The sequence below is a fragment of the Notolabrus celidotus genome, chromosome 2 (genome assembly GCF_009762535.1).
Source record: "Notolabrus celidotus isolate fNotCel1 chromosome 2, fNotCel1.pri, whole genome shotgun sequence".
Lineage (NCBI taxonomy): Eukaryota > Metazoa > Chordata > Actinopteri > Labriformes > Labridae > Notolabrus > Notolabrus celidotus.
The window spans coordinates 26,827,191-26,850,364 of NC_048273.1; the positions used below are offsets into that span (position 1 = coordinate 26,827,191).

Consider the following 23,174-nt stretch of genomic DNA (forward strand, 5'->3'; position numbering starts at 1 on the left):
TATAATAATAATTGTTACCAGCATTTCCATTGAAGCCAACACTTAACCCTATTTTTCTTTATTCCTTGACATTGAATTGAATGTTTTTCCTCTGATATGTCAAACTTTTGATTGATTTCTTTTTAATGTATTTGACTTTTTAAATTGAGTTTTGCTCAAATTTTCTGATTGGCATGACGTACGTTTTCTGTATCCCTGAATGCTGTGGGAATGTTTGCTAATTGGTAATTTGATCTCTAAGTCGTAACTTGCGAGAAACCCTGGAATATAAGATATAAAGAGCGATTACAATGATGATACCACAATAATCAAAAGATTGTATGTATAAACTGGCAGATGGATTTCTGTTGCAGGATCCTGAGCACATTCCAGGGATTACTCTCTACTGCTCTACTTTTCTGGCATACATAACCAGATCAAATCTGACCTTGTTGTACATAATGTAGACAGCAGTCACAGGTAGAGGCTGTTGATCCTCGCTGCAGTTGCCTTGTTTGTTTCGTCAATATATTAGTGTCTGGAAATTATTAGAGTAAAGATTTTTCTGCGAACACATTGCAGAACAGTCCCAGAGAGAGTACAAGTATACAGCTTTCATCAAACTGCTGTTTTCTCTCATGCATGAATGCCCGAGCGGCTTGTTCAATGAGAGAGTCATGGTGGAGACAAGTCTATCGTCCTCCAGTCAGAGGGTGAATGCGTCCCCGGGACAGAAGCAGAGCAGCCTCTTCCTCTTGCTCACCAGCAGCAATGGCAGTGACGAGGACTTCATCCAGCGCCGAGCTTATGCTTTCTGACAAGTGTGTGATGGGGGAGTTATCAGGGCCAGAGGTCCATGGAGGCAGCTTTTCTGAAAGAGAAACTCTGCATGAGTGTTTGAATGTATTTTGTACGGATGGTCTGACCCACTAGTGTGGGGAATTCCATACCAGTGATATAGGTTTTTTGTTTTGTCCTTGAAGAGGAAACCTTTTGACAAGGGTAAGATTTAACATCATAAAGCAACATCATACAATGTAGATAGGACTGACAAAGAGGAACAACAAACCCTCTCTTTGACTGTGAGAGCTCCCTCTGTTTATCCCTGTTTAAAGCTGCTGTCATGAGTGATTAATGTCTTCACAGTTCACAAGATGTAGCAAATCTAAAATGTAAAAGTGAAGTAAAGCACTGTCAAAACTAAAAGCAAATGTCAAGCACAGTTTTGGTCCTTTTTTGACGTCTTCCAAAATGCACTGAATAAAAAAGAAGTAATGTATCCGTCTTTTGGCAACAAAGTCCCATACACAGTAACAATGGAAACCAATCTTAACATTCATAGTTACCCAGAGAGTATAAAGTAACATGTTTTAACATTTAAGTACATCATACTAACTTATACAGTATGTGGTATAATTAAATTTTACTCAACGACCATTTGTCATCAGTACAGTGACATCACACACCTGTCATGTTCAACACCATTGAAGTAAAGTGCATGCATGCATATTGAGCGTCTTCCTGAGCAAGCGGCAGTGTTCTTAAAGCTGTGTAAGGTGTGGTGAATTAATAATGTTTCAGCTTGATGTAGTTATTCCCATCAGCACAGCGATACTATAATGAAGAACAGCCAGTTTTTCCCTGTAAACATGCAATTAAAGCGAATACCGAGCAGGCATACGCTGTTAGCCTGCCAACTTGGCATACGCGCAATACATACAAACAACTGCCATGGACAAGTTGAAGTAATGAAGTAATCATCACCCAAAACTTTCATTTTTGCTGTCCACACAAAAACAGTTTTCAAAACTCTCCACCTTGGAAGTACGTTTTAAAGACTCAGTTTTTGGTGACCTATCACTCTTTGCCTGTGAACGAAAGGCAAAAACGAGGTCAAAAATACATGTAGACGGGCACAGACTTGGCCTACTGGTTAAGTTGCGCGCCCATGTAGCGGGCGGCCCGGGGTCGAATCCAGCCTGTGGCTCCCCTCCTGCATGTCATTCCCCCACTCTCTCCCAGTTTCCTACACTATCCACTGTCCTCTCCGCTATCAATAAAGGTGTAAAAGCCCAAAAAATAAAAAATAAAAAAATAAAAAAATACATGTAGACTAGGCATAACAAATGTCAGAAGATATCAAACTGGTTCTTTGATTGCATTTCAGCACTTGCATTTATCCTCCTTCCCCCCCCCACTTAAACTGTCTTATCTACATCTTTTATTTTAATGTGATGAATTAACATCCCAAGGACACACGATACTGTAATCTTTGTCCCCCTAAAATATTCTGCATTCATATGTAATTAATGGATTCTACGGATTCATAGTTTCCATTTTAAAATATGCTCACTCTTGTTTTATGCAGCCCTCTTCTTTTCTGAAGTAGCAGAAACCTGAGTTATGGATTTTGCAATCTAAAACAAAACAAGATGGGAGTCATACCCAGATTAGGAGCCAAACATGGTTGTTGTATAAGCAGTTGAAAGCCAACTGTGTTATGAAAAATGAAGCAAGCATTCTTTAATAATTGAGCATACATGCATGTGCAGTGTGCTTTTGCACGTATGGGATGACACATTGCATACAGTACCCATACAGGCATGTCATCAGCAGAACGGACGGTGTCACATTGGCCAGGATTAACAGTAGCTGGTGGCTTCTCTATATTTTGTTTGTTCGTGTGTGTGTGTGTGTGTTTTGATTGTGAGGTTAAGCACAGCGTGAATTAACAGTCATTATGTCCACAATGTGATTCAAGGCGTTTCATGTTTTATGTGAACAGTGAAGTCGCTTGTCAACAGAGTTATGACAAATTGCTGTACAAAAGAGATCAGCAGGCATCATGTCAGCAAATCATTCTCTGACTTGGCCTTGCTTTCTGTTATCAGGGGTGTAGTGTTATTCATGGGAGCCACAAATCAATAATGCAATTGCTTTTTTTTAACAAAACACACCCTCCAACAACTTGCCTGTTTTCTTTAACGCTGTGCAGTATCTCACAGTTTCACAAAACTGGCCTGACTTTGAATGCCTCAGACGGCTGAAATAAGGTAAATCATAAAATTGCATGCTTGTGTTTCCCTTCTAAGAAAAAATAAAAATATAAGAGTGTTGCTTGAAGGCAAAAGAAAGAAAGGAATAACATTTATTTTATATAAAGGTTTTCTTCCAAATGGTGTAAAGCAGCATAATGTTTTTAGTTTGGAGGTAAAAGCAAGCAATCAGTTCAGACAGGGACATTTACATACAGAAAGCGAGCGTTTACAGCAAATAGCTGTTAAGTATACCAATTTGTGTTATGTGCCTCACTTTTGAGAATGTTCTCAAAGACTTTCAAAACATGCACAACCACGAATAGAGTTTTATTCTTAGTATTTCCAAAGCATAATGTATATGTAGGATTTATGGGTGTTGGATGGTGAAGCAGCAAACAGTGTTGGCATGAGTGTATGAGAGGAGTAATTAGAGGAAAGCAAAGGTGAAAGGGATGAACCCAAACCTCATTGGAAGGATGTCATGATGGATGACTAGGCATAAAAAAAAAATGCTGACTGGAGACTAAAGTTTGTGTTCTGTCTTGTACTGTCTACAATATACTGTTGAGGAAAAATCTTTGTGGACTTAAACCGCTTTCATATCTACTTGAGTGAGTTGCTGCAACTGAACACAATCAACTTTACTAGGGGTGTAACGATTCATCCACTACATCGATGTATCGATTTATATTCCTACGATCTGACCACATCGATCTGTGCTCGGCAAGTTGGCCTTCCAGACAACATATATCCATCTAATATTGTTTTAAAAGGTAATAAATCGATTGTATCAATACTCGGAAATGACGCATTGGATTTAAGCACGGCAGACTTTATATGGATGTATTTTTTTGCACTTTTAATGATAAAGGCGTTAAACGTTACTCAATTCAGGCTGCCTGTCTGTGACGTCATCACCACATGCCAGCAGACAACAAAACATGGTGGATGGCAGAGAAGAAGCCAGCGAGCGAGAAATTATCAAGCCACACACACTGGACCGTAATGATTACGGTGATACTTGTCAGGCAATCGCCCTTAAAATACCGCATTGTAGTTGAATATGCAAGTAGACCGAAAGGTACGACTGTGTTCGAAGCATAGACTGTCTCATAAATGGACATAGTATCCGGAACTTCACCCATCTGTTTCTGAAGCACTGTTTTGAAGCCAATCGTCGGCTGGTGCCATATTGAAACGCTGAAATCAATCCAACTTCGTCCAAGCTAGTGTGAGGTAAAGAGGAGGGCCTTTAGCCTTTTCGCTAACAGCTACAGGGTGCCTGCCTGTAAATCAAGTCAGCCAGGTTGTAAACACGTTAATTATTGCTGCAAATATCATCTTTTTCGAATTGGTGTGTATGTGGTTCCGATGTTTCTGCAGCCAGCCTCAAGTGGACGCTCGATGAACTGCAGTTTTTAGCACTTCCGCATGGGCTTCATATTTAAGACCGGTGGTTGGAAATGGTCCTAGGCCTACGCTCCTAGCTGACGTGCACCTCCTCCAAAATGTAACTCCCCGTAGAGCCGACGCGGACTGCAAGCTCTGTGATTGGTCCGCTCGGCGGCTTTGTCTTTCCCGCATTTACAACACTTTGGGGATCCCGGACATCGGCCGCACATCGGCCGTGTATTTCATCTCCTCCTCTCTATTCTTCATGTAATCATGTCTGTATGATAAACAGCAACATGTATCAGCTGTAGATTAACATAACACGCTCTGAAACTCTGTGGAAAAGTAAACAGAGATCGTAGCGGGACCGGAAGCAGGCGGCCGGCTATCAGAGAGACCGCACTGCCCTCAGGCGTTTCGGCGGAGAATTGCTGCGCGACACGGACACACCGACGCACTAGTATGTGGGGCTCATGTCCGCGTCAGCCCCTGCTGCGTAGGGGAGACGCAGAAGTATAAATCAGCCTTTAGTTTCACTGACTGTGTCTGCCTTTTTATGACCAGTGCATCTGTTCAGATCTCTGTCACTTTGTTCAGAGTCACATTCATGGTGGACAGAATAACGACCCAACATTACTTTAAGTGTAAAGCTTACGTGTAGTTGCTGTCATATGCATGCTGAAGTCCATAAAGGGAGTCTGACAATGTAGTATAAAGGATGAGAAGATCCACACAGAGCAGAGATTGGGATGGATGTATGGGTCAACCAACACATGACTTTCATCAGGTAGATCCAGTGATCGTGCATCCTATGTTAACAGTCATTGCTGACTTGTGGATGCAACGTTAACAGACACATCAATACCTTTCTTTCTTCACTTTACTATTCTTCTTTTATCCAAAACCATGATCTTTTCTAAAACATTTCAACAAAACAAGAGGTTTCCTTTTTTTCCAATGTTGTTTTGATTGGATTATACCTTATGTATAAGGATGTGTGTATAAGTTGTTTGTCCGGTGCATTCATTCATCCTCCTTCCTTTTTTTCTATGTTGTCCTGGAGAAGTGTCTACTATGCTTCATTGGAAGTCCTGTAAAATCAGCCTTTCATGTCATCCTGGAATGCGTATTTGTTTTTTCATGCACTGATAATGTCTGTTTCAAGTTTCATTGAAAGATATTCTGCCACTGAATGAGATGTCCGGTGAGTAGAAGTCATTTTTAACCCCTCAGGGAAGTCTTGTGTTGCCTGCTTTTGCACAATTCGGGATCCCCGAAGAAATTCATTCGAAACCGCTTCAGGACTTAAATGTCCGTTGCAATGGTCTCGGTCCCAGCTGGTAATCAAGCGTTTGAAGTGAATACTTGAGTAACGCTCAGTAACATGAAAGGCCTGAAGAAGAAAAGTAAGCAGAGAGCAGTATGTTGTCTTGTTTATTGCACCTCTCAGCAGGTTTAATAGGATTTTCACAAATCAATGGTCTGATGTTTGTTTGATGTTGCTGGAAAAACTGTTGGTGGCAATTTCATGAAGCGTTCACAACCAGTAGCTATTAAGCACATCATTACATTCTCTCCCTCCGTCCTGATCCTGCTTTTGTTCACTTGGGCTCGCCCTGGGTGGAAAACCAAAGGATGCAAGTCTCTCCATCTTTCCCCCCCCCCCCTCCATCTCAACTCCCACTCACATTGGACTCTTCATTGCTTCTCTTGTTAAGTCTGGATCATCAGTCGCTCAATTAACAAAGTTGATGTGAGCCACTGTGAAGGTGCCTTTCAGGAAGATGCTCGCTATGCAGACAGCCTATGTAGAATTTCTTTTGATGTCACTCAAATGAAAAGCCTCTTTGTTTGCGATTCTTAATTTTCTGAAATCATTTTTGCATATAGAGTAGGATCAATGTCACATCAGATTAAAGGAATCTGCAGCAAAGAAAAAAAAACATGCATCACTGAAAACAGAAGAGCAGCTGCAGTTTGCTTACAAGGTCTCCCAAATAAATGTAATTTGGTTTATCTTATTAAATGAAGCATGAAGGACTTTTCTCTCATTTTGTAGAATTCTCTTTGGGGAGGTCCTTGAAATAACTTTGAGTCTACATCAAGCAACTGTTTTGCACAGCAGGTTATTTCTGTATCTGGGGTAACACAGCTACAAAACACAACATTGTGTTCTTGTTCCGGCCTTTTTCTTGATAAACAAATAACTACCTAAAACTATTAAGGTAAATGATTTTTTTTTATTTTGTATGTCCTTTTTTTATTATTCCCATCATATTAATGTTCAATCCACTAAAGTACAATCTGTTACCAGTAACACATTTATTGTACATCGATATTGGGTAGTAAACCGCAGGTAGAAACTAGAAACTGGACATTTAGAGCAAGAATGAGTGAAGCAGCAAAGATGTGAGATTGAATGAAACTGTCTGTAACTGGCAATCAGCTCCCTGTCGGAAAAAGTGTTTAAATGCAAATATGAAGAACACCTGCAAAGACAAATCAAGATATTTCCGCCTTTTCTTTTGCCCTTCATTTTTAGTTGTGACTTTCAAACGATCTCATGATAAGTTGAAAAGAAATGTGTTATATCCTGCCACATTAACATTTGCACGGTTGAGCCACCTGCAACACAAGAAACTCAGGAGCTATATTTATGATAGAGGGAATAACTAACAGAGAGAAACGTGAAATTACTTTTCTTCTTTCAAAATAATGAACCTGCTTTTCTGCAAAGATGCATCCTGCACAGTGAAATTTGTACAACTCCCGCCTCAGTATAAGCTGAGATGACTTTGGCGTTATTATTTTTATTTCAAAGATGTAAAGGGTCCTTGAGACTTATTGTGTTAGTAAAGTGTTCCTATTCAACATAAGAACCCTGCAGGGAAAGAAAATAATTTATATGTCAATCTCAGAGTGGATTTCAATTCAACCATGCATTAGTATAACCTCATTAGGCATGTTTTTTCCTCCAAAGTTTAAAAGATCTGGCCTGGACCCCCCCATGTGGTTTTCAATAATTTATTAGAATTATGAAGAATTGATCACATAACCTCGGGGGGGTTATTTTCCCCGAACAGAAGGCCATCGATAGTCTCTCCCCTCTAAGGATAATGACATCAAGGCTTATGTAAACAATAGTTTTAAGATATTTTATCTGCTGACAATAGTTACCACCGAACACGCCTCTGGAGATAACCTTTATCTAGTCTGCTCAGTTACACACTGCATGGAGAGGACACAGTCTGCATTGGTGTGCTTGGTAGCCTGTTTCACATGCATCAGCAGGTTATTCGCTGGGTTGATTTCCTGATTTGTTATGGTGGGCACCAAGCGTTGCCCTGAGGCTGCCTGTACTCTGTGATGGATCTGAGACACCTGTTCTGTGATGGACAGGTAGCAGGCTTTGACTGCTCTGATCGCGCAGCACCATAACCTCCTGCAGCTCACCTCCTGGTGCACAGCGCTCCGACTAGCTCCAAGGGAGGGCTGACAGGTAGATGTGCAGCGAGCCCCCTGCTGGAAACAGCTCCGGGTGAAATAAAGCTGCCTCCTGCGTATGTGTGTGTGTCTGTGATAGGCTATTCCAGTCACTCAGCACCTCGCTGAGAACGGTTAAGGGTGAAATAAACCTGCAGTCGTCCATGAAAGGCAAGATCTTTTGCCGTGTGTATGTGCTGGGCATGCTGAAGGTAAAGTCAAAGTTGAGATTTGTGTATGTGTGTGTGTGTGTGTGCTGTATTTCCCAGCTTGGCTGTGGCACCATTCATAAATGTCCATCAGTGAGCAGCATAGCGAGACACTGTCGATCACAGCCTAAGCTCTCCCCCTTTCCCTCTTTCTTTCTCTTTGTGCTGCTCCTTTCTTCAGCCTGCCCCATCGGACAGAGAGAAACACTAATGGCCGCTCGTTATAGAGAAACACTGACATGAAACAGGTCTTAATGAGCTGTTTTCTGTTTTGTATTTTTCTCTGGGGGTCATTGTTATTGGTGGAAAATTGATTGGCAGCAGGCCCTGCACCCTTGGGGGGGCTCTGCAATATTCTGGGCAATAGCAAAGTCGTTGCAGCAAGGGCAGCTTTGTTTAGATGTTTGCAGCTGCAGGGTGCGCAGAAGCGTCTTTGCATGCGAAGGCTGTTGTGTGTGTCTATAGGACTGCGGGTTGCATATATGTTTGAGAGAGAAAAAAACATCCGTGTCCCATTTTGCAAAGACTGTCCAATAATTTATGCAAAACTTCCTAGAAACTACTTAAAACATGTTGTTGCCAGAATTTTGCTGTCTAACACTTTAGAGTCTACCAGACCACTTTGTGCAGTTCTTAACAACTATTGTGCATGCACATTACATTGTGTCTGCCTGTTACATGAGCACACTGCTTGCAGGGGTTGCTAATAGGATTTGGTGATAAAACAAAGTGCTAATGAGAAAAGAGTGATTACCATTTACTTAAAAATGTGTTCAGACCTCACATAGATGAATTATTCAGATGGGTATGAGTGTTTTTGGCTAATCCATTAGATTAGATTCCTGATAGATTAAGTTACATCACATTGAAACAACTACACAAGCTAATATGAGAAGAGATAAGTAGGTCTCTCATTCACTTATTAACCAATTCACGGACAGTCATTCACCCTGAGCAACTCGGCTGCTTATAAATTGTTGTTTTGCTTTTTAACAACAAAGCAATACTGTTTCCAGCAGCAGCAGGGAGCTGTTCTCTGAGGAGAAAACTAAATTTAACCAGTGTACACTACCTAATAGTACACTGCCTACAAATCCCACCATACAGCACACAGACAAAGTTGGCATCTAGCCAGCTCAGTTACTAAACATCTGTTTGCTAAGGGCACTGATATACTTCCTTTACAATCTGATTGGTGGAGACCAAACACGAGCAAATAATATGTTTTTGGTTCAACCCCAGGTGATTGTATTTGTATATACTTATCATGACAGAGTTGAATTAGCTTTAGGAAAGTGTCATGTTAGCGGAACATGTCCAAAGTAAAACTTTGGGCTATTTTTTTTTTGTAGATTTTTTGATCGAGGACTGATGCTGTTTTGTTTGGAAAGCTGTTGCCAGTAAAATAGTGGAGTGTAATATATAAAAATCATCATTTATTTCTAATATGTTTTTTTGGTCATTTTGAACCTGACCAGCCTTGGCAGCTACTGCCTTTTCTTATCACAAAATAGATAACCCTCCTTTCCTTTTTTATTGCAATCATTGTAATTTTGGTAAATTTTTGAGGCATTTTCTTTTACAGTATTTCCAACTATAGAGTAGGATTGCCCTTTTAACCACACACACAAAACTCATCACTAATTCAAGAGCAAACACTTTGTAGAAGTTTTTGAGCAAAACTGATTTGCAAATTGCAGAACATAATGATGGCTGATGCCAGTTTGTCGGTGAGTCTTTTTGTTTTTATGTCACCATATTATGATCAAATAGAAATAGCGTAAATGTTGATAGGTGAAAGAAGCTGAACATTGTCGGGATGAGTAGACTCTTGTTTCATTTTCATCATGTTAGCTGTAATCTAGTCAGAACTCAGTAATGCTTTGTTTGTTCTCATCAGGGGGTCTTGTGTTATGGGATTGTCTAAGTTCATGGCTGTTAATAGTTTACATCCTATCTGCTCATTCTTTCTATAGGCATCTTGGTTTAAAAGCAACCCCTGAAAATTCTATATTTAGACCTTTTTCTTGTTTTTATAAAAAAAAATTCAGAATACATTTGCATGTATTGCTTTGTCTGACATAAATGCTGATATATACTATGTTGCCCCCTTCACTGGCCATAACAATGTATCTTTACTTGTAAATCTCACTGACTGCAGCTTTAAAAAGGAAAAACACATTAAAGCGCAGATGTGTTTAGGATATAATTTGTGTTCTTTTCTCCAATAAAAGAGGCAGCAAACTGTCCAACAGGGATGGAAAGGTCTTCAATTTCTCCCCTGCTAGTTTGGGTAGAACCATGTTTATTACCAGCTCTATTTGAATTGCACTAATCTATGCATCAAGCAGCAGCACTCAGTCTGCACTTGCTAGATAAAGGCAGCTGGCAAGCTACAAGGCCAGGCTGAATATCAAACGACTTTAGATGAAGACTGCTCCCTCCCAAAGATGCCCTGAAAGCAGCAAGACTCCAGCCATGATTACAGCCCATCCAACCACAGTGCCTCAAAAAGGACTAAAGATGAGAAAAGATTGCGCTATTATTTAAAATCGGTTGAGAAACACAATGTTTTTCACTATGGTGCAAAGCAATTCTCCGAGCCGGAGGTAGAAACAGCATGAGCCCATTCATCTTTTAAGAATGGCACACAAGATTCAGTTAGAGGTCGTGCAGGCATCATTTTACGCATGGCAAGGAACAGATCCGAGTATGAACCTCCTTGTGAGGGGCAAGCTGTGTCCTGTCCAGTTTAAAATCACAACAATTGGTCCTTTTTTCTGCCTCTTTTCAGGGACATGAAACTAATGTTCAAACTGGGCTGATGGATTCAGTTTTGCATTGTATTGCTAATGGGGATGACTCAAAACAGCTCAAAAGCCAGATCCCTGTCACTTTATATCAATAATGGAAAGGCTCTTCAAATAGGGACCTCATTGTGTTTGAGTTCAAACAGCACAAGGCTCCTGTTCTGTCCCATGTTTTATCTCAAATGTGCCTGCATGCAGCATTCGTGTGATGTGTGTCCTTTGCTTCTTTTGCCAGGGAGTTTGGCCGCTGGAAGGTGAACAGCTTGGCCCTAGAGAGACAAGAGAACAATGGCTTTTCCTTGCCGCTGGACCCTGAGTTCCTCCAGACCATTAGGCAGCTGGGCAGGAGGCCCAGTCTTGGTGCAATCACTGACAACATTATCAGAAAATACGGAACCCACTTCCTGCTCTCTGCTACACTGGGAGGTAAGTGAGGCAGATGACCCAGGACGAATATTTGGCTGGTCTCCACAACACTAGAGTCTTTCAAGAACCTCTTAATAACCCCAGGAACTTTACCAGTGATTGAAATGGAGAAGCAAGAATCTATATTTAATTGCAAGTTACACAAAAAGTAAATGTATCAGACTTGTTTGCTGTTTCAAACACTTGATAGATCTGTCTTTCTACAGACAGTTCCTGTTTTGGAACTTCTGGTATTAAATGACTCAAAGTTCTTGCAGTTCAACCTATTTAAAGCTCTTCAACTTTTAGCTTTGCATTCAAACAACTAAACATTTTAACTCAGTATTGACTCAGCTGTGACTGTGGGTTTTCTTGTGGTTGTTTAAACCCATATTCTCTGACTCACAATGTAAAATCTGTGTTTGGAGTCGCTTGAACAAAGAAGTCGGTGGATTTTCAGGCTAACTTACACTCATTGTTATGGAAACAGAGAACTGGGATGCGTAGCAAAGCTCCCACAGCTATCTGCTGTACAATCTCCCCCAGCTCCTCTGCCGGCACTTTTCATCTTGTGTCTCTTGTGTATCAACTCTCACAGCTATGATGATCAGTATTTAAAATAGATCTTACAGACAATTCTGTAAAAACTATGCAGCAAACAAAAGGAGAAGGAAAAACAACTGCTTAGGGAGGCTCTAGTAGAGCTTTGGATATAAGTCTAATTTTTTGTTATATTATTAATGTTTTTCCAGAACATTAAAACTTCTGACTGCCATCATCATCAAAATCATTACTATTTCACTATAATTACAAATAAAATCATTATGGTCATCATCATAAATTAACTGTATTATCATTATTATCATCATTGTGATGATAAACTTCCTCACTGTAAAATGGCATGCATTCACTTCTTTGACCAAAACTCAAATTATTTTATAACTTTTTTCAACATTTTTACCATAATTGACACTTGTCCCACCATTATCATCAACATCATCACCATCATCAACATTTCCATCCCTATCCTCAGCATTGTCATAATCATCTTCTCAGTCATCTTCATTTTCATCAGTTATTGTCATTATTTTAGCTAATCATAAGCAGCAGCACAATAAAATTGTCACTATCCTCACCATCACTATTAAAGAATATTTATCACAACTGTTACATGTGAAGTCACTTCTTTCACTTATGAATTAGAACTTTAAAATAATTCCTTTTATCATCAGCTTTTATCATCAGTTTCATAGTTTACATTATCATCATCGTTGTAATTCTGGTATCATCATCACTTATACAATCATAACTAACCCCAGTTCTATTACAGACACTTTTATCATCACCATTATTATCATCATCATTAATAACATCAACATTATAATTATCATCATTATCATCAGCATGATCATCATCATTATCAGTATCATTATCACCATGACTACATATGCATTCACTTACTTTTATAATAACAGATACAATTACTTTTACAGCTTTATCGACACTATCAACACCGTCAACATCATTATCATCATTATAATCAACATCATAGGTTCCCAAACTTTTCAGGCTGGGACCCCCAAAATACAGGTGCCAAAGACTCATGACCCTCACTGTCCATGGATGTAATTGAAATGTTGCTTCATACTTCCTTTAGCTGGTCTTCAGAAAATTCGCCTAGCTTTATGCACATGTGGCTGTTTCCTGAACCTGCTGCTACTTATGTTTTTGTCATTATATTTACAACAATGGGTAAAATATGCAATTTTGGATTACTTGAAAAAATGTAAATCTGGAAGACAACCCCTCATCAACATGATCATCATCACCATTATCTTTCTTTACCACCCACTCTATTAAATACATATCAGTATTATCTACCATCTCTTAAGAAAAAAGAAAGGAAAATGTGATTGCCAGCACCACGACCAAAGAAATCATTCTTAATTTTCATCATTCTTTATCTTCTTTGATAACCTCATCACTAGCTCCAGGAATAGTCTGCTTATTTCCATCAATGTCATCAACAGCCCTGTTATTATAGCAATTTTGACTTTATTTTCATCATTATCATTGTTATCAGTACCATCTGGTTTTGTCAAAATAAACAGTTCTTTTATCAGCGTACATATGTACACACACACACACACACACACACATATATATATATATATATATATATATATATATATATATATATATATATATATATATATATATATATATATTTAAGATTTTCCCTTTCTCTTAAAACAAAGTACAATGTAGTCGATAAAAGACCAAATACAGCTTTTAGTGATGGATTTTTTCCATTCATTGCTGGAGACAAGTGTTAGTCTTTATCTATCCAAAGTGGTAATGTACTGTGTGTTAGTTTTATGCTTCTCCAAATTAAAATGATGTTCCCCTTAAAACCTGATACTGTTAAAAAGGCCTTTTCATCGACCTTTCACTCTGTCCACGGTTTGTCAATATGCTGTCCTGTGAAAGCTCTGGCTCTGATTGGATTGAGAGACTTGTTCAATAAAGCATCTCAATTTGTGATTCTTCTGTAGCAGAAGCATTGGACACACTGTCGACTTTTAAATTAGTAGAGGCAGCCAAGTTTAAGGGGTACTGTTTTCCCGCCTTTGTGAGGGTAGAACGTGCTCTAGCAGGTTTTCAGTCATTCATATTTACCTGTATGATTGTATGTGTTCATAAACAAAAGAGAATGAGCCACTAATGAATTCCGTGTATGTGTCTGCTTGTATGTATTCACAGGAGAGGAGTCCTTAATGATCTTTGTGGACAAGCGGAAGTTAAGTCGGACATCAGAAGTGGGTGAATCCAATGGCACAGCTGTGACTCTGGAGGCTCTGCACCAGCTGGCTGCCTCCTACTTTATCGACAGGGAGAGCACCCTGCACAAGCTGCACCATATCCAGATCGCCTCCACTGCCATCAAGGTAAATATTCAGCTCTCTGGGCTTTGTGTCACACAACAGAATGCCAATAAAAAAATCAGATTCTCACTACACTAAGCATTAGATTGCTGCCATCGCTGGATGTTTATTTCATGTATGATTGCAGCCCTTTCATAGGGACATTGTTCAAATGAGATTTTGTTTTAGTGGATCAACATAATTAGTTAATTTTTTGAAACATAGCAAGTGGACTCGATTAGCTCACTACCTGCAGAATTACCAGTATGGAACGTTTGAATGGAAACTCATTATCAGCAGGTGTACTTCATTCCAATTAGAAGTGGTGTTATTGCTTGACTGTTTTTCGTCACTGCAGACTAGAACACAAATAAATGAAGTACTGAAATGTTATGTATTTTTATCTTCAAATATTACATACATTAGGCTATACATATATAATAACATGCATGCACATAAAATGTATATAAAAACAGTATTGATAATAGAGTATTTTAGGATAGTATCATAAAATATATCCCCACATTTGTTTTATTTTTTGAGCCTTTGTTAACGGTTTCAAATTAAGCTGCTGAAAGGTTTTGGATGAAAAGTGTGTGCTGTTTTTTTATTTCTTCTATGCACCACAGTAGGTGGCATGAGCGTATGTTGTGTTCTTATGTATTTTAGATAATAACTGCGCCTGCGCTCCCTCTGGGCATTAATATTGGAACCATTCAAGACACTCAACAGTGGTCAGTACTTGCCAAGTACTTTCCACTTACTACCAATTACCAAAGGCACTTTACGACCCATCAGAAGGTCCTCGGTGGGCTGCTCTGGCCTGCTTTAAATGCAGAATATCATTACGCTGTAGATTATTAAAGCATATTTTACAGGACATGAAGCAACTTCAGACCTTGGTCGACAACATTAGACCCTCATTTACAGACTGGACTCTCTGTATGCATGGATACACTTCAGCTACTTCTTATGTCGTTTTTAATTAATTATCCCTCCATAGTACATGCGCCATTTAGGAGCTAATCTCATGTGTCCAGCAGCTCTAAGCTTCTTCAGGAACAGGATACCTCAAAACACATTTTACCATACTCCAAGGAAAAATTAACCAAAGAGAATGCTTTTAATGAGAATACCTTTGTATTACTTCATACGTTTACTAATTGGGAAAAAAATGTCCCACAGTAATAATTTCCAAACTTTATAACAGAAACTTATTTTCCTCTGTACCCACTGTATTATAAGCTATGCTAAATGGCAGTTGTTGCTGGCTTTGTATTGAGTGTACAGATACAATAGTGGCATCAAGTGTCTTATCATTTTGTTCAGCAACAAGGGGAATTCCCCAAGAGTCAAACTGTTTACAAAGAAACAACAGTGGATTAAATAAACATATGTAAACGTATTATTTCCTTATTTTTAAGTGAATCAACATCATGAACATTTTTCGTTTATCTCTCTTAGTTGATTGAAGCTCTCTTATCTCTTAAGATTTCTTTGTTGGCTACCGAGGATCTTTCTCAATATGTTTCTTCAACATACTGGGCACCATTAGCAGATTTGACTGTTTTTGTTTCTGATTCTGTTGATAGCAAGTCCTCCAAATCAAACAGTAAAATATGCTGCTGGGCCATGTCCTCTGGAAATGCATATAGAAGTATTTCCTGCCAACTTTCAACAGGACAGCCTGGTTTGTCTGAGCTTTCCAAGACTGTTAAAAAGCAGCCTGAAAGATTCCAGCACTTTAGTATCTGATGCTATTGTAATGGTTCTAAGGGTTGGAGACTTATTATGATCTCAGTTAATGACTTGGCAAATGTTAAATGACTTCTAATAATGGTAACCACATAGTTCAGGAAATGGGATTGGTTGGAGTTATGGTTAAGGGAAACCACCTTTGACTGTAGGAAATAGACTACCAGCAGTGGTCTCCAGGGTCGGAGTCCTTTCTTGACCTATCCATCTATTCAGATACTCTCCCTCCCCTGACTTCTTCATCCTATGATTTCAACAGAGAAGGGTCATTATTCACACGACTTCTTTGAATTTAAACTTACTGTATGCTTTAGGGGTATCTCTACCCGGAGAATAGGACACCCTTGCCACGTGCAATTGGCTGTGTCAGTCTAATGCTGAGCTAAGACTGCACAATCAATGTTACGATATTCGCTGTGTCAGACTAGACAATCACACATCGGCATCTGACCAATCATAATGACCGGTGAAGTTGAAGTGATGACATTGGAAGGAAGAGGGGCTGGGCTAGACGACACCCGGAAATAAAACTGCGTAGGACATAAGTATTAACCAGCATCTGTTTTAACTAGGTTTACCAAAGAACACCCAAATTGAGTGTTTATACTTTATTTCTTTGTCTATCCAAATATTATGATAAATCATATGCTAGCTTTCTGCTAATGCTCATGGCAGTCACTCACAGTGTGTCTACTGTTTCTCGACAACATTTCTCTTTTTCACTTTTCCTCTGTCTCGTAGCTCCATCTCGCAGCATCAATTTCATCATTGTTCTTTTGCTTTGCCATTTTGTTTGTTCACATTCATGACCTTTGCATCTGCAGCACTCTAGGCTCTCATTGGTTGATGATGAAGTGACAGAACACATTGTAGAAAGCAGAAAGAAAGATCAAAAATGCAAGGAGGTCATAAGGCATCCTAGATGTGGCTTTGAATGCCGTACACTACGACACACTACACAAATCGATTTTTCAGGGCCAACAGGTGGCAACACCCTACATCTGCTGGATTAGGCTGCAGTCATGCTTATAACATGTGGTCTGACCTCGGCACAAGACCATACAATTGAAGCTACATTTTTTGAGTTTTCTGATTGTTTTGGGTCAGCTCAGGTTTATTTCAAGAAGCTTGTGTTAAGGACAGAGTGGGTCTCACTGTATTTTTACCGTGAGACCCAGCAACTGCAAGTTCGGCATCATGTCTACTCTTGGTTATAACTTGAATGCATTACAGTTATTTATAATGATTATTACTTGTAGTATTTTTAATGGAATTCTAAATGTTATTTTAAGCCAACAGTAAATATTCAACACAATTTAAAACTATTGTGAAGTAATTGGCCATCTATATCGTTATGCAGCTTGGAAACCACTGTCCTACAGATGTCGTCTTATGCACTACCACAAAGGAACTACAATGGACTGATCAGTATTTAATTCTTAACTTAACTGTTTATTAAAATATGGTGCATTCTTTCCCTCCTAACCTTGTATCATGTGCACACTATATTGCTCTATTGTGACTTTGCATTAAACATGTACAAATACAGGCTCAGTGAGTAAATAGGAATTCAGCCAAGAGAATAGATGGAGCAAGCAGCATTGTTTACTTCCCTTTTCACTCTTGCATGTGTGTATTCAGATGTCTGTGATAAAGAACAGCATGCAATGCATATCAAGATATGCTTATGATGTAAACATCACCTTGCATCTTTTACTGCTTAATACCTCCGGGGTTTGTTCATTCATCACTCTGTCAGTTCTTATCAAGAAGAAAGAATTGAATCGGCTGAGTGTGCCCTTCGCTCCACTCACTGCATTCTGTATGTGCCTTGAAGAATGTGTTGCCTCACGTGGCTTTAATGTGTTTTCCCTCGCTTCAGGTAAACAACAGATTAACTTCACGCAATGTAGGTGAGATGAGTACCTGCAGACAAAAACAATAAAAATCAGAGACACTGTCAGCCTGTTCACTTTGTTTGTCGCATACCGTGAGCAGTGATGACACCAGCTGTCTGTCTCTGGTTTGGAGACTGGATTCAGAACATAAACACATTTGACAGAGCTTAAAGATGTTGTATAAATATATACCTCCATTAATTTTTGGAATATGAACCAGGCTTAGACCTGTGGTGGGATGACTGTACATGCATGTCAAAGACTGTATAAGAAGGTGGATGGCACTCCCACTTTGTAAAGCAAGAACATAAGAGAGCTCCTCCTGGTGTCTGACTGCAGTAACTCTTATAAAGCTGCATCCTCCATGGTAACAGATGGGATATGGGTCAAACTGGAGACCTTAATTACACATCAAATACATATTTCTCAAACATGATTTCAGTTTGACAGTTAGTTCTCAATATGATGATTTATGTGCAACTGTTAATTTTTCAGAGAAGTAAAGTTTTAATTAGCTATTTGATGATAAGAAGATGAGTTGTGATGTCATGATTGACAGCTCTGTTGCTCCTGCATTATTCTCATGGAATTAGCAGAGAAGAGAAGGAAAAGAGAGTGAAAACGTTACAAACACTAGCACAAGAGGCATTGCATTTTAGAGAACTTTGAGTGTCTGCTTCTAATATACACAATAATGTGTTCTGGGTTTCATCTGCAGGTGAAACTTGTGTTTTAGTTAGTGGCAGGTGTGTGACGTCAGCTCCACAAGTCAGATCTCTTCAACACATGCCTTTTTATTTGAGCTTCATGTTTCACAACAGAGGCAGAAGGAGGCGGGTTGTCCACATTTGTGTACAGATTCATATGACAAAAACTCATAACTCATTAGTCATTAGTATTTTTTGTGTCTACCACCTGGTTTAGATTAGAACTAAAGATTATGATTTGTGTTAAAATAATTTATGACATGAAGTAATGTTACTTTCTTTACTTAGATAAACATGTATCTGACATTACACATTAACTCAAGGAAGTGGACGTTGACTTCTGTTTTTACTCAAGACTTAAACTGCAGGTTCTGGGTACACTCCTTGCATTTGTCTGATCCACCATTCCCAAGAACTCAGACCAAAAGCTTTAATTGCTTTAAATTCTATGTCACCTGCATCACCTTTTCTACTTTGATAAATGTGATGACTACTAGAGGTTGCAGCCTAATTGGTGGAACATTTCTGAAATGTGGTGTAATGTTTTTATCTTTACAAGCAAAAAGGGAAACTGAAAGTAAGAAGAAAAAAGGTCAGGTCGTGTTATTAAATACTACTCTATGCTTAGATTTTCAATTTCCCAGGTTACATTTGGGTCTGAGTGAACCAGAACTGATCTTTTACTACAAGCAGAACAACATTTTGTCATGGTTTGTTGCTAGTTTACGTGTCAGCCTTGTACACAGTTATAGGCGTGGTGGTATGCTTGGAAGGGGATGTCACTTCCTATACCAGGGAGAAAACAAACATTAAGCGCTCTCTAAGACAGAGCTCCACTGGAGAAGCAGAAACATCAGAGTTTATTTTGTTCATTGTGACTGCGGTTCGGTGGCTAAAAAACTAAATTGCTGGCCTTTTTCTGAGCTTCAGCCCATTTTTCATTGACTTGTCCTTAGTGATGCCCCACTATACAGTCCATCAGAGATAAAACTACATTCTCTAAAGTGAGTTGGCAAGAGGATGCTGAGCTGATTTGGCAGCCGCCTCCGAACCAAAGTGCTGCTAAAAACCCCTCTGATTTAGATGAATAGAGAAAGAGTCCTCTGGGGTGCGTTTGTTTGTGAGGCATTTTCAGGTGACTGATGTAAAATATTCACGGCGTCAGCAGGCTTTAATTCCTAACATTTTTTTATTTATTTTTTTTACCTCAAACCAATGAAGCCGGATGCCAAAACAAAGCTGCCTTAAAGAAGAGCACTGGTCCCCTGGTTTTAGGAGATAACATTTTTTAAATGGTTGAAATGCCTGGCCTGAAGGAATGAGGGACTGGGTGCAGCAGCACTGGAAAATAATCAAAGACGGGGAAAATGAGATGGGAGGGTGGAAAAAATGGCTCTGCTGTTACGTAGAATGATGAATCAGCCGCTTCCATTCCTGTAATTTCCTTTGAGAGCAGCCTGCCATTTGTCAAACGTTTTGTGGTATGAGTTAAGGTGTCAGGTGCGTCCGAACGGAAAAGATGAGACGAGGACAGACAGGCCTTATTTAGCAGGCTCTTTTAGCTAAGGATCAAGGTGCGGCAGGTAGACAGGAAGTGCTGCATCAATCAATGCACTTAGCTTTGATTTGCAGCCCAGGCTCCTCTGTATTGAAGATTCATTAGGCTAAAGTTGGGAGGAGAAATATCATTGACGAGGAGGAGAAGTGATAAAGAATGGTTGACCCAATTTGCTGTGGTGAGCCTTGAGTGTGCAGTCAGTCATGCAGCTTTACGCTTCATTTGTCGGACTAGACAAGTAAGACCAGAGCTTCAGAAATCAGATAATGGCTGCTGAGAAACAGTTGCAGAGAACACAACACCCTGAGTTTGAGGTCGATTTGATGGCAGGATAAACACGAGAAAAGCAAATAAGAAAAAAAAAAGCAGTCTGTCCTCTTTTATCACAAATGCAGATGAATAATTCATTACTTGCAGATTGTTTTAGCATCTTCATTATTCAGGGAGGAGCATACATTTTTTTGTTGTCTCTTCACTGTGTCTTCAACTCCTTCACCTTTAACAAGACCTATCACTCATCTTCCCGGGTATTCTTTATATGTAGTCGCCTCAGATTATTTCTGGTATAAATATATAGCGAGTAGCTATTGGCTTTAGTTTCTTTTGTGACTTCTGATGACAGGACTTTTTAAGAATTTCCTCTTCCAACCATTTCTTTTTAATCTGCTGCTGCTCAAAAGAATTGATGCCTTGAGAGGAAAAGTACACAGTTTCAAATTTGCTCTCCTGGCCCCTTTTCAAGTGAATGGTGCTTTCCCTAAAAGAGCAAGAGCATAGCTTTCCTGCTCTTAAGAGGACTTAGTGAACATAACACCACATACAGTATTATATTCCACTTTCTTCTTTCGAAGGCTCCCTTTCTGCACCCCTGTGGCTCTAAGCGCCTTTTTTTCTGTTCGAGTGCACACAATAATCTCATTCTGATGCTATTTTCCTCCTCTCCCCCTTTTTCTTGCTCATAGTTTATAAGCTTATCCCTCGCTGGTTGACATTAGAGAGTAAGCCAGTGCCACAAAGTGGTCTTAAAACATGCATCGAAATCCTCAAAGACTGAATAAACAGGCGTAAACGTATCCCACATGCAAATGTGGATTTTCACATTTACTATGCCACGATGATTAAGGCAGACTACAATTCTTCAAGGTGCGGAGAATGAGGCAATTTTGAAATGAGGGATGATTTCATGAAACATTAATGCTATCTTGTACTTTTTTCCCCACATCAAGCAGAAAGTGCAGCCATTTACAGTCCATTGTTGCTCATTCTGACAAAACAAGCTCACTAAGTGACATTTTATGCTGTTTTGGTGGAATTATTCATGTGAGGGATTTGCAGCTGTGATGAATCTTCATCAGTGTGATGCTCTTGCCTAACTGGTCTAATAATAATATTAAAGCCTTAGATTTCTTAAATAATGGATGTGCCTCAGGGCCATCTGTATCAGTTGGCCATGTTAACAGGCTAAGTACAGCGTTGCCCTGCAGAGGCCCCACACCAATAACAGAGCTGCTATCATCCATCCACATACTATGCAAGACAGGGTATTATCAGATTGAGATAATACAGGTGTTTTATTAGGCTACTTGTGCATCATTTCCTTTAATCATGTTCATTTTTTGCAGTTTATGAGCTTTAAGTATTCAGTTTTATCCTCAGACATTAAAAAGTGCTGACTTTCTGCTAAATCATGTTTGAAGGAGAGAAGATAATCTATGATATGGTATCATTGTGTTACATTTCTGAACTATTAACACATTGAGCCTCTTAGAAATTAGTCTCCAAGTGCATATATGGGTATGTAACACACTACAACTTATAAACTGGAAGACAGGAACCTTAGCTTTCTGTTGGAAAAGCATGACAGCTTTAGCAATAAGAAAATTACTTTGAGATTTAAGAGGAATTGTCTGAAACACTCTTGGGGCAACTTGCGGCCACCTACAAGTTCATGTCCTTTGTTTACAGAATGACTTCTGAAATGAACTTATAGATCATGTCATGAAGCTTTCTAGTTTTAGTTTAGATAAGTTCAGACATTATCATCAGTTCCAAACAGTCCTGCGTTGTATGTTTTGGTGTTCTTCCTTTATTTGCCATTTAATATTCTTAATTTGAATGCCTTTGTCTGTGAGTTTTACAATAAATCAAGCATATTTGCCCTTGACAGAATTTGAGAGCGGTGTGTGTGTCTGTGTGTTTGCATAACCTCTCTTGTGGGAACACTGGGCCCATACTATATCTCCTCCTCCACTGTAGAATCTGAGTAAAACTAACAGCTGTGCAGTGTTCAATCCAGCTATACTGCCAAGTCCTGGCTCCGGCTCTCACCTGCTCCAGGAGGTTCAAACGACACGTCCTGAACCGAAGCAGTTGTGCGCTGGGCCGCTCTGAGTGGGACTATGTCAGCTTTCCAAGCAGCAGTGTTTCCCTTAACAATGTCTCTGGCAGCAGGCAGAGCTACATTCACACTGACAGGGTGTAATATGAGGCTAAAAAGGATGCCTGCAGGGCTCACGGGGGAATTTGTGTTTGCTGCTTGAATATACAGACGTGTGGCAAAGAAAAGCTGAATAAATGAACTGAGAAATATGAGAAATGCAGATGCTTCCATACAGGGCAGGAAAGTTCAGTGACTGGTTTGATGAAGTTGATGTGCATCTTGTATGCTGCGGAAGTTTCAGTTAACAGATCTCAACTTAGGCAAGCACTCCTGGGAGACTTTGGATGCACATAGCCACCAACATCATCAAATGACTGTAAAGACAGTTTGAGAATAAAACAAATAAATTCTAAGAATGATATCCTTAGCATCTCAGGATACTCTTCAAGTCTGTGGACTTGGAAGATCTATACCACGGAGAACTGAGGTTGCTATAAAAAGCACATGGGGATCAAACAAGAAGTCTAGTTAAAGAAGAGTTCCAAGCACATCTTCCAACAACTTAGATGCTTCTTGGCTCAAGGACAGCAAGCTGCCAGAGAACAAAAGGCACTGGAACACATCAGTTGATTTGCT

General features: G+C 39.5%; 1 protein-coding gene across 4 annotated transcripts in view; it reads left to right on the plus strand.

The window, feature by feature from the left end:
* Window positions 1-23,174, plus strand: part of LOC117831101 (BMP/retinoic acid-inducible neural-specific protein 3-like) — a 135,190-nt gene that overhangs the window by 78,489 nt on the left and 33,527 nt on the right. For 2 of the 4 annotated variants that reach the window (XM_034709619.1, XM_034709610.1), the window contains 2 exons: window positions 11,147-11,337; window positions 14,080-14,264. The exons of 1 other annotated variant lie outside the window; for it this stretch is intronic. In XM_034709619.1, coding sequence (XP_034565510.1) covers window positions 11,147-11,337; window positions 14,080-14,264 — 376 coding nt within the window. The remainder of the gene's footprint in view (window positions 1-11,146; window positions 11,338-14,079; window positions 14,265-23,174) is intronic. One more of the 4 variants, XM_034709637.1, reaches the window with a different exon arrangement.